The sequence below is a fragment of the Dermacentor albipictus genome, chromosome 1 (assembly GCF_038994185.2).
Source record: "Dermacentor albipictus isolate Rhodes 1998 colony chromosome 1, USDA_Dalb.pri_finalv2, whole genome shotgun sequence".
In the NCBI taxonomy this organism is placed as follows: Eukaryota; Metazoa; Arthropoda; class Arachnida; order Ixodida; family Ixodidae; genus Dermacentor; species Dermacentor albipictus.
In genome coordinates this window covers 508,545,689-508,561,550 of record NC_091821.1, presented here as the reverse complement: position 1 = coordinate 508,561,550, position 15,862 = coordinate 508,545,689, and the positions used below count along the sequence as shown (strand labels likewise).

Genomic DNA, 15,862 nt, shown 5'->3' with positions numbered 1-15,862 from the left:
TACAGGCTTGCGGAGATCGGCCAAGAAAGTCGGCGCAACAGAGCTGGATCGCTACGGTGTCGGTAAGTTCGGTAACATCAGGGAAACCAAGTTTGGCTACACCTGCCTAGCAGTCCATTGTAGCTTATTGGGCAGATAAAAAATTAAGGCCAAGGATCACTAATGACGACAATGGTCATGTACTAGGAACAATACAGGTGTGTGGTGACCGGCGACGCTGACACCAGCTACACACATTCCCAGCACAGCGGCAGTTTCACCATCAGCGACTCGCACGACGCGGGACTCCACAGGAGCGCGCACGTTCTTGTGCCGCTTCCAGAGATCAGCGCTCATGAACGAGATGTGTGAGCCGGTGCCGATCAGCGTAGTGACTGGTAGGGCATCAACTTCCATGGCAATTAGGTTCTCATCTGTCGGCAATATTAGGAGAAGATTTGCAGGTTGAGAGTTCAATGCAGCGTCATCTCTGAGAGCTGTATCCGTCAGTTTTTCGGGGATGAGCATACAGAGGGTGAAGGGATGAAAAACGATGGGGCAGTGGCGAGCGGGACCGACGACAGCGCGGCGGCAGTGAATGGCTCGAGCATCGGATGGACACAGAAGGGCCGTGGTCATGGTATGTTGGGTCATTTGGAGCTTCAAATTGTAGGCGCTGGTTGTCATTATTGCGGCAGGAGAACGTGGAGCGGGAAAACGAGGGCTGACGATAACGTCAATAGCGAGAAATACGCCCCACGCCGCTACAATGGAAGCATATGGCCTTGTCGTCTGGTGCTGGCCATTGAACTGTATTTTGATAGCGTCGAAACGTCGGTGGAGGTCGATGAAGAGGGGCAGGGCTAACAGGTGGGCGTGTTACGAAGCATACAGGTTGAATTCCTGCTTTGGCCAGTTCTTCGCGGACAACTTCGTGGATGAGGGAGGTCGTCGCTTGCGTTTCCTCAGAAGGGCGCATGAAAGAAGATGACGACGCAGCCAAAATTTTACGCAACATAATTCCGACAACGCTATCTGTAGTGGACGATTGAAGCGCCGAATGAGCGTATTCGCACGGCAACTTAGCGGCATTGTTGGAGAGCCGCATGAAGTACCCAGCAATGCGACGGCTCTTTGCGTCTTCGAAACGTCTGCACTCACGGGTAATGTCGTCTACCGTCGAGCAATGTTTAAAAACGAGCAAATGAAACGAATCATCGGCGGTGCCTTTCAGAATGTGCCTTTGTCAGCCTCGGGCATACTGGCATCGACGCGGCGGGAAAGAGCTGGGACGTCAAGGATGTACGCAACGTAAGACTCAGTAGCTGTCTGAACCTGACAAGAATAGGTCTTTAGGAGCCACGCACTTGCGACCAGAGAGGCCGTGCAGTTGTTGCTTGCATAGTTCCGAGCTGGTCAACTCTTCTTCGTGTGTGTCATATGAGGTGCGTGCTGGTCCGTGGAGGTAGAAGACATTGGTGAGCGGGACTGTCGGGTCCTATCGGGTGTGCGCAGCGACGCGTTCGTGTATGCCAAGCCATTCTTCGAAGTCGACTTTGTCGTTGACGTTACCAGAGAAGGTGCCGGGGTCGCGCGGATGGGTCAAGATGACTGACGGTTGCGGTGCCGCGGATGTTGACGGCCCAGGTGCGCCGGGTGCTGATTTCGTGCTTAACCCAGCGGACTGGTCGTCTGTCAGCATGGCATGACGGCTGAGGACAAGCCCGCTGCGCAGTTCCGTCTTGTGCAATGCCCAGCACCTCCACCAAAAACTTAACGGGCTCAGATATAAGGTTAAATGAGGCCGTGTTTACGCTGCAAAAGATATGGTTGGTACAACCAGTTTGGCGGAACGTAAGGGTAGTCCCACTACGTCGTCTCGTTTGTCTTTTTGGTGATCATCGTCTTTGTCGTTCTCGTCGCACCATAATAATATGGTAACGTAATTATTGTGCTCAGGTGTAACAACAGCATTTACGAAAAAAAAAAGCATGGCAGCGAAACGGCGAAAGCTGGGATTCTGTTTTCCAGTAGTCTAAAACAATTAACAAGTCGAGTAGGCTACTACAATGCAAGTACTGCAAGAGTGATGGATATATTAATTCATCGGCAACTACTCCCCTACGCGACACAACCAACTGAAATTAAATAATGAAAATTAAGCAAAAGCACACAGACATTTCCATTGCCACTGATTAGCGTTCTACCCAAAATAACTTTAAATACATGCTATTTTTCGATTTTTGAATGAGAGCGTACCGTTTTCTCTCTCCAACTAAGATAACCTAGCGCGAAACACGCGGGATGGAAGAAGGACAACCTGAGCGCTAACATTTGTAAGTGAGTGAATGCGTTGCCCACGTCTTTCTTCCGGTGTTGCGCCTACTTTAACTTTTTTTATTTGAAGATATCAATTAGCCCAAAATCTACCCTGCTGGAGTTTCCCTTTCCGTTCAGCCCCGAGCAAGCCGAATTTGAAAGCTGTTGACTGCTTTGCGTCGTTTAACTGATCATGAAATATTGCGCCAATCCCCACTCGGCTCTCTCACCCTGCCAGAGCGCGGCGAGGAACTTCACCGTGGCGCACATCGCTGCGCCCTACTGCGGCCGCCTGGTGTACTCGTACTTCGTGCCGCGCAACGAAGGCCTGGCAACCCTGGTGCCCGCTCTGGAGAAAAGCGTCGGACTGAGCCACTTGGCCGAGCTACGGGCTCGGAACAAGTGGTCCCGCCTTAGCGTCATCGTCACTATTGGAGGACACGAGGAGGCGAGTACTGTTCGCATCACTGAGTTTTCGGCAATCGCAGGAAGGAATTCTGCGACCGTACATCCACTGTGGGAACGAGAGGTAGCGTACGCATTTCACCGGTCTTCGTGCTTTGAGCACGAGCGGTCTCATGATTAAAAAGCAATAATTACCAGCACATATTTTATAACATCTATAGTGAACGAAGCATTAACAGAGGAGGAACATAGTACGCGCCAAGATTAGAAACAATCAGTACCATCACATGGTATAACATGTATAAGGAATTAATCATTAGTGAAGCAGTTGCAAAGTGCGCGCCTAGTTTAAACAAACAATCATTAACAGCAATTGTGGTAGAAATCGTATAATGAACGAAGCTTTAGAAATGAGAGTTACGTAGTCCACACCATGAACAAACAAACAATAAATAACATCACATCTGGTGTAACATCCAGATTGAATGAAACATTATTACAGAAGTTACAAAGGGCGCGCCATTATTTTAAAGAATTATTACCAGTACATATGTTATCTTATCTATAATGAATGAAGTATTAATACAGGAGGTACAAAGTGCGCATCAAGATAAAAAACAATAATTAACAGCACTTCTTATAACAATTCTAATGAATGAAGCAATAATACAGGAGTTAGCAAGTGCGCGCCATGATAAAGAACAATCATTAATAGCGCACATGGTATAACATGTATAATGTATGAAACATTAGTAGAGGAGTTGCAAAATGCGCTCCATGTTTAAAATACAATCATTAACAGCACATTTGATATAAAATGTAAAATGAATGAAGCCATAATACAGTCGTTACATAGCGTACGCTATGAAAAAAAAAGAATAATTAACAGCACATATCGTATAACATCTATAATAAATGAAGCAATAATACTGGAGTTACAATGTGCGCACAATGTATAAAAAACAATTGTTAACAACAGACAGTATATACTTCTATTATGAATGAAGCATTATGACACGAGTTACAAAGTGCGTGCAAAGAATAAAAAAACAATAATTAACATCACATATGGTATAACATCTATAATGAGTGAAGCAATAATACAAAAGTTCGAAAGTATGCGCCATTATGAAAGCACAATCATAAACAGCACATATGGTATCACATCTATATTGAGTAAATCATTATTACATGAGGTACAATGTGCACCACAAGATAAAGAACAATGATTAACAGCAGATGGCTTAGCATGTGTATTGAATAAAGCATTAGAAAAGTCGTTGCAAAGTGCGCACCATGAATAAATAAACAATAAATTACAGCACATGTGGTATAACATCCAGATTGAACGAAACATTATTACAGAAGTTACAAAGGGCGCGCCATTATTAAATACAATCATTACCAGCACATACGGTATCACATCTGTAATGAATGAAGTATTAATACAGAAGTGCCTCAAGATAAGAAACAATAATTAACAGCACTTGATATAACAACTGTAATGAATGAAGCAATTATACACTCGTTATCAAGTGCGCGTCATGATAAAGAACAATCATTAATAGCACACATGGTATAACATGTATAATGAATGAAACTTTAGTACAGAAGTCACAAAGTACGCGCCAGGTTTAAAACAAAACAGCCATTAACAGCAGATATGGTACAAAATGTAAAATGAATGAAGCAATAATACAGTAGTTACAAAGTGCACTTTGTATAAAAAAATAATACCGGCATGCATGGTATAAGATTTGTAAAGAAGGAATCATTAGTACAGTAGTTACAATGTCTCCGCCATGAATTAATAAACACTAATTAACAGCAACTATCATATAACATCTATAAGTAATGAAGCAATAATAGAGGAGTTGCTAAGTGCACGCCATGATAAGAAAGATAATCATTAACAGCACACAAGGTGTAACATGTTTAATGAATGAAGAATTATTACTGTAGTTACAAGGTGCGACCCATGTTTAAAAAAACAATAATTATCCGCAGATATAGCATAACATTTATAATGAATGAAGCATTAATACAGGAGTTACAAAGTGCCCACCATTATTAAAAAAAATTAACGGCAGGTATGACCGAGGTAGTTGGAGAAGTATGATGGTACGTTCACACTGAGGAAACCGGCGTCTACAGCGAATGGAATTCTCCTGCCGCCGAAAATCGCGTAGTTCACACTGCTTGCGGACCGCGCCGCCGGAAAGACATACAGCGCCATCTGCCCCATAAAATGCTAACCTCCAATCAAGCGCGGTATATCCCGGATGTTCGCGCGGCTCGAAATTGCGCAGTTGTCGCCGCTCGCGTCGAGTTCGTGTGTTTATGTTGCGCGTCTCCACCATTGCTTGGAAAGACAATGATGAACCCCGAGCAAGAAGAGGCAGTACTGCTCGGCCTGTTGGCAAACACCTTTCTGGCGATGCATGACGCGCAGAAGCCTTCGCCAAAGAGACGGCGGCAGCGGCGTTGGTGGGTTCGCCCACCAATCTCGCGACCGATCTTGTGCCACAAGTCGTCCTTCAGCACGTTGTCTTTGTGCTTCAAGTGGCGCTTATCGTAGAGGACTGGGTGGTTGCGCACCAGTTCGATAAGCATTTCAGATGTGGATGTCGCGGCGGACTTTGATGACTGCGACATGACGTGAGACTCGGCCGCCATCTTTGGAAGTTCTGTTTCGCGCTCCCCGATTGGTCAGCGCCGCGCGGCGGCGAGGCAATCCGGCGGCAGCTGCCGCAAAAATCGGTACGGGAGCGATCGGCGCGGAAGGGGCTTTTCCGACGGATCTCGCCGCCGCCGAACTGGGTTCCGCCGAACTGGGCGCCGCTCCAGACGCCGAATGTCTCAGTGTGAACGGGGCATGAGAGAGGCCTTTTTTTTTTGTGCCCTGCAGTGGGTGCAACCGGGCTCATGATGATGATGATATTCCGTATATTATACATGAAGCAATAATACACGACACACAAATTGCGTGCGATGTTTAAAAAAAACAATCATTACCAGCACTGGTGGTATAAAGTGTAAAATGAATCGAGCAATTGTCTTTCTTGTCTTCATCTTCTGCTGGCGCCCGTATTTCTCACTACACCTATAAGAAAAAAATTGAAACATTTAAAAAAATGAAAACAGACAAGGTGCGAGCGTTCCTACAGAACAGACATTCTGAGTGCGAGCGTTCCTACACGTTGGAAGATGCGCGCGGTTTCAGTCAGTACGCGAAGCTAACGGGGCACTGTGGTTATCTGCACCATATGTGTGCTAGGGTCACGTGTAGACCGTCCAGAGCAGCAGAAGGACAGGCTAGCTAAGCGGGTAGGAAAGCTAGAAAAGAAACTAAAGAGCGAACAGAAGCGGCAAGTAGTGGGAGAAGTTAATCTAGCCAACGTATAAATACAGCTGAAGACCGCCAATTTGCAAACGTGTGGTGAACGCTTCAATTCGAGCACGGCGAACAGGACTGGCACCGAAGCGAGAGCAGGAAAGGAAGCCGAAACCACCATGGCCGGAAAGCAGGGGCGGACACTTGAGTGAAGGTCACGAAGGGCCTATCAACGAAATGCCGCCCACGGAAATAAAAAAAGTGAAGGGTGAGATTGTGACAGGGGGAGCGTATCGTGGTCTGAGGCGCAGCTTTCGGCGCCGGCGAGAGAGAAATAAAAGCGTCGAGTTGGCTTTGGTGGTAATGCAAACATGCGAAAAGTAGAACTGGTGACAATAGAGAGGAGTAAGTGCAGTCGAGGAGGCCAATTTAGCGTGCTTCCGCGGAAACCAATTAAAGAAGTGATGGCAAAAGCCAAGCAACACATGTGGGACACAGTGGAGAAGAAGCACCTACTGGGGATAATGGGCAGAGTGAGTGTCGTACTGCAAGGACGGGGAACAGCGATCGTGTAGCAAATAGCGAAATGCGTCACCGACCTGCGGAATGTTTCAAAGGAAGCGCAAATTGCAGTGTGTGCGATGCCAGAGGCTGAAAGGCAGAGAAATTTGGACGCTATCTACGGCAATAAATTTTACAGTCATAGATATCAACCGAGAAGTCCACTGAGCAGGCCACGCAGGCGCTTTAGTGCGTCATGGCATACATTTTTGCGATAGCGTAACAACACCGGTTCGACGCCGATTCGTGGCCCTTGCAGTAGCCCTTTTATGCCGACGCCAGGAAATCAGGAAGGTCGATTGAGTAATGGCTGTAGCGAAACACCAGCAAAAGGCTGAATTGGAACACAAGTAGTTAGGAAAAGACGCACAGAGCTAGGGTAAGAATGGCGATGGTAAAATTTGGGACATAAACATGCAGGGTGGTGGCAAGCAGGAGAGATGGTTGGAAATTCAAACGCAGCAGAATGACGAACCTGTTAGCGTCTATGCCTTGACCGAAACACATCTACGATAGCTGAAGCAGCCACCTGCTATTGACAATTTTTGATGGGAGAGGTGCAACAGAATGACTGGGTCAAGGAAATGCTCAAGTAAAACTCTTGCTTGGGCTAGTTGGTTCATACTTGAATGAGTAAAGCAAGGCTCAAAAGACCAGGACTGAAGAAGGACGCAAACGACAGGACCGGTGCCTGCTGAAAGAAAGGGCCCAATGTAGACGAAATATGCTAAAGTAAACTTTGCTTGGGCTAGTTCATTCAAGCTTGAATTAGTAATGGTAAGGCGCAAAAGACAAGCACTGAAGAAGGACACAAACGACAGGACCGGTGTCGACGTTTGTCTCTTTCTTCAGTCTTGGTCTTTGCGCCTTGCCTTAACTCATTCAAGGAAATGCGGAGGCATAGGCATGCTAATTAGGCGAGGTAGAAGTGGCGAAAATTAAAAGAGATATGAAGGATGATTTATTGATTAGGGTGATATGGGAAGGTCGAAAGGCGTGGCTTGGAGTAGCTTGCCTTTGGCCATTTAGCGATAGCGGAGATAAAAATAATTAATTGATTTTTTAATTGGAAGAGATATAAATAAGTTGAAAAATCGGGTCACGGGACATTAGTGGATGATATGAATGTGCACATGGAGAATTTAGACGGGTATACTGATTACAATGGTTCTCTAGTGCGAGCTCTGTGCTATGAACAGTACGTTATAATATTTCACGGGGAGCAGTGTCGTGGACAGGTAACGTGCCAATACGGAAATAGGCAGTCATGTATCGCTTACGCCCTTGTTACCGAAACAGTGAAGGAACGGCTATACGAAATGACGACAGATGAACGTGAAAAAGATAGCCTGTGTAGCCTTAATAAACGTTCAGCCTTAAAATGTGGGAGATATACTAACGAAAAGAACGAACAAATACCATGAGTAATTCTAAAACGAATGAAAAGCAAATGATAGACATCGCAATAACATTGAGAAGAAAATCGAGGCATTTGCTACAGCGGTCAAGGAATATAAAGAACTCGTAGACGTTATGCAGACGATAAGACAGACACGTCAAGAAAATTAGTTGGATTGGAAAGAGCACACCATGCAAGTTGTGGAACAAGGAATTGAAGCAAGCTATAAAAGAACGTAAGCAGGCATTTAGGGATCATCCAGAAACCAAAAAGTTGAGATTACACGAATAAGGGGTGTTCCTTAGATTGAACCAATACCGAGGAAAGCAAAGGATGGCCAGTGAGCTCGTGTGAGGGAAAATTAAATGTGCAAGTGAACGCTGAGTGTACAACATTAGCGAGCGAGACAAAGGCGCACCAAGAATATTCTGGAACCTTGCAAAAGCACTCGTAGATCCAAATAAAAATTCGCAAGCGGCTATATGGGATGAAGACAATAACATCGCCATGCGCTGCGGTGTATCAGAGGCGCTATTAGGGATAACAAGGCCACAAAAGAAAGCGTTGTTCACACCCAAACAGTTCTAGCAACAACACAAAATCCCGATAGATCAAACTTTGACGTAGAAACTTTTACTGGAGAAAAGCTGAAGCAAATGTTCATAATAACATCACCGCAGGACCCTATGAAATTCCCATAGAGCTAATCAACAACTTGTGTCTAGAGCGCAAGGCATTGCTTATTATTGCCAGTAAGCAAGTGATTAAAATGAAGAAATGTCTAGTTAGATGGCTTGAAAGCAGGATGAACGTCATCTACAAAGGCCAAGGTGATAAGAATAGAACTAGCTCATGCGGGCCAGTTGCATAAACGCCTGTGATAAACGCGTGTCGAATGGCAATTCAAAACGTACAATTAGAACTGTATACTACAGAATGGTGTTGCAGCGGAGGCGTAGAGGTAGAACACCCGCCTTGCGTGCAAGAGGTCCATGGTTCGAATCCCAGAGCCGGCAATTTTCCACCAGATTAAAAAAAAATCCGCGTGTTGATAAAGTTGCATAAACAGGCCTGGAGTGTGTCCTGATCCCGGTGACCAGAACCGGTAACGCACTCCCTCACCAGAGCAGGATTGGCCACCCTGGTGCAGTACTTGGCCACAACCTGCTATATGAACAACAAAATAAAACCCCGGCCCTCAGTCCCCAGCAGCTGTAAAGCAACTGACCACGGCGGCGGTCAGACCTGCGACGCAGCAGAGGGTGCTAAGAATCACTGGCTCCGGACAGGTCGCCATTGGAATATGAACCTGGCAACGTTTAACGCTAGAATGTTATCTAGTGAAGCGAGTCTAGCAGTGCTATTGGAGGAATTAGAGGGCAGTAAATGGGATATAATAGGGCTCAGTGAAGTTAGGCGGCCAAAAGAAGCATATACGGTGCTAAAAAGCGGGCACGTCCTGTGCTACCCGGGGCTTAGCGGAGAGAAGAGAACTAGGCGTCGGATTCCTGAATAATAAGAATATAGGTGGTAACATACAGGAATTCTACAGCATTAACGAGAGGGTGGCAGGTCTTGTTGTGAAACTTAATAAGAGGTACAAAATGAAGATTGTACAAGTCCACGCCCCTATATCCAGTCATGATGACCAGGAAGTCGAAAGCTTCTATGAAGACGTGGGATCGGCGATGGGTAGAGTGAAAACCAAATACACTATACTAATGGGCGACTTTAATGCCAAGGTAGGCAAGAAGCAGGCTGGAGACAAGGCAGTGGGGGGGAATATGGCATAGGCACTAGGAATATCAGGGGAGAGTTATTAGTAGAGTTTGCGGAGCAGAATAATATGAGGATAATGTATACCTTCTTCCGCAAGCGGGATAGCCGAAAGTGGACGTGGAGGAGCCCGAATGGCGAGACTAGAAATGAAGTAGACTTCATACTCTGCGCTAACCCTGGCATCATACAAGATGTGGACGTCCTCGGCAAGGTGCGCTGCAGTGACCACAGGATGGTAAGAACTCGAATTAGCCTAGACCTGAGAAGGGAACGGAAGAAACTGGTACATAAGAAGCCGATCAATAAGTTAGCGGTAAGAGGGAAAATAGAGGAATTCCAGATCAAGCTACAGAACAGGTATTCGGCTTTAACTCAAGAAGAGGACAGTAGTGTTGAAGCAATGAATGACAATCTTGTGGGCATCATTAAGGAGTGTGCAAGAGAAGTCGGTAATAACTCCGTTAGACAGGATACCAGTAAACTATCGCAGGAGACGAAAGATCTCATCGCGAAACGTCAATGTATGAAAGCCTCTAACCCTACAGCTAGAATAGAACTGGCCGAACATTCGAAGTTAATCAACAAGCGTAAGACAGCTGACATAAGGAAGTATAATATGGATAGAATTGAACATGCTCTCAGGAACGGAGGAAGCCTAAAAACAGTGAAGAAGAAACTAGGAATTGGCAAGAATCAGATGTATGCGTTAAGAGACAAAGCTGGCAATATCATTACTAATATGGATGAGATAGTTCAAGTGGCTGAGGAGTTCTATAGAGATTTATACTGTACCAGTGGCACTCACGACAAAAGTGGAAGAGAAAATAGTCTAGAGGAATTTGAAATCCCACAGGTAACGCCGGAAGAAGTAAAGAAAGCCTTGGGAGATATGTAAAGGGGGAAGGCAGCTGGGGAGGATCAGGTAACAGCAGATTTGTTGAATTATGGTGGGCAGATTGTTCTAGAGAAACTGGCCACTCTGTATACGCAATGCCTCATAACGTCGAGCGTACCGGAATCTTGGAAAAACGCTAACATAATCCTAATCCATAAGAAAGGGGACGCCAAAGACTTGAAAAATTATAGACCAATCAGCTTGCTGTCTGTTGCTACAAAGTATTTACTAAGGTAATCGCAAATAGAATCAGGAACAACTTAGGCTTCTGTCAACCAAAGGACCAGGCAGGATTCCGTAAAGGCTACTCAACAATAGACCATATTCACACTATCAATCAGGTTATAGAGAAATGTGCGGAATATAACCAACCCTTATATATAGCTTTCATTGATTACGATAACGCATTTGATTCTGTGGAAACCTCAGCAGTCATGGAGGCATTACGGAATCAGGGTGTAGACGAGCCGTACATAAAAATGCTGAAAGATATCTATAGCGGCTCCACTGCCACCGTAGTCCTCCATAAAGAAAGCAACAAAATACCAATAAAGAAAGGCGTCAGGCAGGGAGATACGATATCTCCAATGCTATTCACAGCGTGTTTACAGGAGGTATTCAGAGACCTGGATTGGGAAGAAATGGGGATAAAAGTTTATGGATAATACCTTAGTAACTTGCGATTCGCTGATGATATTGCCTTGCTTAGTAACTCAGGGGACCAACTGCAATGCATGCTCACTGACCTCGAGAGGCAAAGCAGAAGACTGGGTCTAAAATTAATCTGCAGAAAACTAAAGTAATGTTTAACAGTCTCGGAAGAGAACAGCAATTTACAATAGGCAGCGAGGCACTGGAAGTCGTAAGGGAATACGTCTACTTAGGGCAGGTGGTGACTGCGGATCCGGATCATGAGACGGAAATAATCAGAAGAATAAGAATGGGCTGGGGTGCGTTTGGCAGGCATTCTCAGATCATGAACAGCAGGTTGCCATTATCCCTCAAGAGAAAAGTGTATAATAGCTGTGTCTTACCAGTACTCACCTACGGGGCAAAAACCTGGAGGCTTACGAAAAGGGTTCTACTCAAATTGAGGACGACGCAACGAGCTATGGAACGAAGAATGATAGGTGTAACGTTAAGGGATAAGAAAAGAGCAGATTGGGTCAGGGAACAAACGCGAGTTAATGACATCTTAGTTGAAATCAAGAAAAAGAAATGGGCACGGGCAGGACATGTAATGAGGAGGGAAGATAACCGATGGTCATTAAGGGTTACGCACTGGATCCCAAGGGTAGGGAAGCGTAGCAGGGGGCGGCAGAAAGTTAGGTGGGCGGATGAGATTAAGAAGTTTGCAGGGACGGCATGGCCACAATTAGTACATGACCGGGGTTGTTGGAGAAATATGGTAGAGGCCTTTGCCCTGCAGTGGGCGTAGCCAGGCTGATGATGATGATGATGACTACAGAATGGGTTCAGAGCAGGCAAACGCTTAGAGGATAATATGATTACACTACCTCAGTGCATAGAGGTTTCAGCAGCTTGGAATAGACCTCCATGGATAGCATTTCTAAATAGTAAACGAGTGTGCGACTATACGTATGCAGTGAATTTGTATGGGATATTTTTAAGGACGAAGCATAGAGGACAATTTGTGGAGCTGCTCAGGGAGATATGTGACACAACCGAGTACAAATTTATGGGAAGGACCAAAACGTAGTGAAGCGATGGAAATTCACTAAGGGCTGAAGCAAGGATGTCATCTCTCCCATTGTTGTTCAGGCGTTATGTTAAGGGCATAGAAAGACGACTTGAAAGCAGTGAATTAGAGTTTCATTTAGCTTACATGCGTAATAGACAAATTGTGCAACAAGGAGAACCCGGACTCATATAGGCAGACGACACAGTGCTACTAGCGGACAATCCAAGGGATTTGCAGAAACTTGGGAATGTGTATGGCTACGCAGCGACCCATATTGGCCTTAACTTTAGCACAAGGAAATCGGGAATTAGGATCTTTAATGAAGAAGCGCGTAATTACTCGGTGTCAAATAAACAGCAAGTCATATCTGTGGTCAAGGACTGTAAGTACCGTGGCGTATACATTACTGAAGGAAAGACTTTCTCAAGCACCCGCCCAGATAATCTGAAAATAAAAGCGAAGCACAATGCTACAATAATGAAACATAGAGCACTTTTGGACCACAATAAATGTGAGGTGGTGCGTGGTAGCTGGAAGTGATTAATGGTGCCAGAGCTCACGGGCGCAAATATTATTCCGGGCTTTAAATTTGATATCTTGTTGTACCTGGAACATAACCAAAGATTGGACCACGGTAAAACCGCAAATGCGGCAGTGCAGGTTGGCGTGGGTTGGACATCGTTTGAAGTCACAGAAGGGTAGACTCAAACTAGGAACATGGATTAAAATAAATGGGCGGCTAAAGTGCACGCGTAGCTGTACCTGAAAAGCGTGGACGCAGAATGGAGTAAGAGGTCAAGGATGTTGGCAACCAGCTACAGGGTAATTGAAAGGGTAAATAGACAACCAGGAGTTATCGGAAAGAAAGTGGGAGAAATGGAGACAGCAAATTGGACGCAAAGAATGGACACCATCAAGACCATGGAGATTCACAAGAACGAGAAGGAAGAAAGTAGAAGGGAAAGTCTGTACGATAGCATGAAGGGAACCGCCTTTCTCATTGAATGTTGAGCTGGTTGTCTCAGGACAAATACATACCGTAGCAAATATTCGCAACTAGATGAGGCATGTGCATACGATGAGGCATCGTATATATTTAACCTGTCGATATCTTCATCTGCCTTCCCAGACAGACTAAAACTAGCCAAAGTGATTGTTATCCATAAATCTGGGACGACACAAGACATGGGCAACTATCGGCCAATATCGATTCTGCCAATTTTCTCGAAACCACTAGAAAAAATTTTGCTTAAGCGTTTGGAAATTTAATTTAACGATAATCGCCTTTTTACAGATTCCCAATTTGGTTTTAGACAAGGCTTATCTACGGAATCTGCGCTACTTAAACAAAAAGAACTAATTTTGCAAAACATTGAAAATAAACTTCTAACATTAGGCACTTTTGTCGATTTCAGAAAAGCATTTGACTGCATTAATCATAACATTCTTATAGATAAACTTTATGCATACGGTATAAGAGGCAATCCGCTTAAGTTGATAAAGCCATATCTTGAAAAACGGCAGCAATTCGTATGTGTTGATGGTTGTACCTCCAGTTTTGAGTATATAAGATGCGGAGTACCGCAGGGCAGTATCTTAGGTCCGTTCGTCTTTAACGTATATATAAACGATCTCGTTCATATTTCCAAGAAGGCGGAATTTATAATATATGCCGACGACACTAGTTTATTTTTATCTGGAAACTCATCGAATGAACTCCTCTTTGAAGCAAACGTCATATTGGAAAGCCTCCATAACTGGTCACATGTAAATAGTTTAAAGATTAATCATAATAAAACAAAGGCGGTTATTTTTCGTTCGATAAATCGGAAAGTAACCATATCAATCCCACTGCTTATTGGAGACTACGCTATCGAAATCGCAAGTAAATATAAATAAATCTTGGCGTAATATTTGACGAACATCTTAAATGGACTGATCACTTCCGTCATCTTTCTTTAAGCTTGTCGAAATCTGTAGGAGCTCTTTCACGAGGTCGCGACTTCTTTCCCGTGAAAGTTAAAAAATTAATATATCATTCATTATTTCACTCTCAAATAAGCTACTGCCATCTTGTGTGGGGAACTGCGGCTCGCGTGCATCTAAACCAACTACTACTTTTGCAAAAAAAAGCTATCCGCATAGTTTCTGGCTCAGATTACCTGGCTCACACCAGACCACTGTTTATTAAACATGGAATATCGCCCATTCATCATCTAGTGTCATTTACCATTCTTCGCGCCTTGAATAACTTCAGCTTGCCTCGGGCTAAGTTCATAATCCAACTCTCATCGGTGACACAAACGCCCACTAATACAAGCACCAGACGCAAACAGAAATGGCATCTACCCCGACTTCGCACGACGTATGGCTCCCAAGTGTTGCATTTCCTGGTTCCGAACACCCTTAACACACACAAATGGTACACAGAAAATATGAACCTAAACAGAAAAACAATTGTTCAGCAATTTTTTGAGAATGTGGTGGGTTCAAACCCAAATTAGGCTAATAGTGTTTTTTCCATTGTATAAAAAGAAATGCTGCTATGTATTGCTTGAACTTGATATATTCTATCGTAATGTTGAAATGCAATTACGTTTTACTCTTTGTTTCTGCTATAACGCTGTATTATGCTTTTTTGTTACTTCTCAGTGCATTGTATATTTGAATTTTTACTTTGTATTGCATTAAGCTTAATTGAAATTCTGCATTGTGTTCTTTGATTCGTGATGTATGTCAAATTGTACTTTTTTTCTCTTCACTGCTGCCATTTTGTAGATGGGCCCCGAACCCCGTCAAGCTGCTTCAAGGCAGCTTTTTGTCCCCGGCCTTTTTCTCTTGGAGACATAAATGAATCTTGAATCTTGAATCTTGAATGCCAAGGAATAAACCGTGAGACCGTCCAGAAGGGCTCGGATTTAAAACGGACCTAAATATCCATAATAATAGTCGTGATAAACAAGAGACGTTTAGAGTATTGGTGGAAGAAAAGCAGGGAAGAGGTTGATAGAACCGGAACGGTTACAAGCATACGTTGGAGTACAAGGCAGATAGAGAAGTTCTGAGGAAGCTAGAGCGCTAGAATGACTACCTGCCAAACCAACAAGCGGTGTTTATAGTTCCATATCTTCATATTGGATCCTGCAGAAAAGCCTGCATATTCCTGGCTAAACCAACATGAGCGTCTACAGCATAGCTCATTGTGCTTTTTCGTTCGTAATAGCCTGCAGACTTGATGCGTAATAACAATCCTGGAAGAGAGAAAGGAGATATTCGTAACTTTTCAAAAAACGCAAACTTGGGTGTCGGACTGAACCGATTTTCATCTTTAGCGTACCTTAATTCAGTAGGTATGTCTATTCAAATCGACCTTCTTTGTCTGCACCCATGTTTTGTATTTATTATCCCCTCGTTTGGCGCTGTTCGAAAGTTACCAGCTATGTTCCAACAACATTAATTTTCAATGCTGCCTCAATAGATGATATATCA

At 44.3% G+C, this 15,862-nt stretch overlaps 1 protein-coding gene across 1 annotated transcript in view; it reads left to right on the top strand.

Annotated features, from left to right (window-relative positions):
* Positions 1-15,862, top strand: part of LOC135907594 (uncharacterized) — a 258,333-nt gene that overhangs the window by 165,338 nt on the left and 77,133 nt on the right. Inside the window, exon 8 of the mRNA XM_065439279.2 lies at positions 2,537-2,746. Coding sequence (XP_065295351.1) covers positions 2,537-2,746 — 210 coding nt within the window. The remainder of the gene's footprint in view (positions 1-2,536; positions 2,747-15,862) is intronic.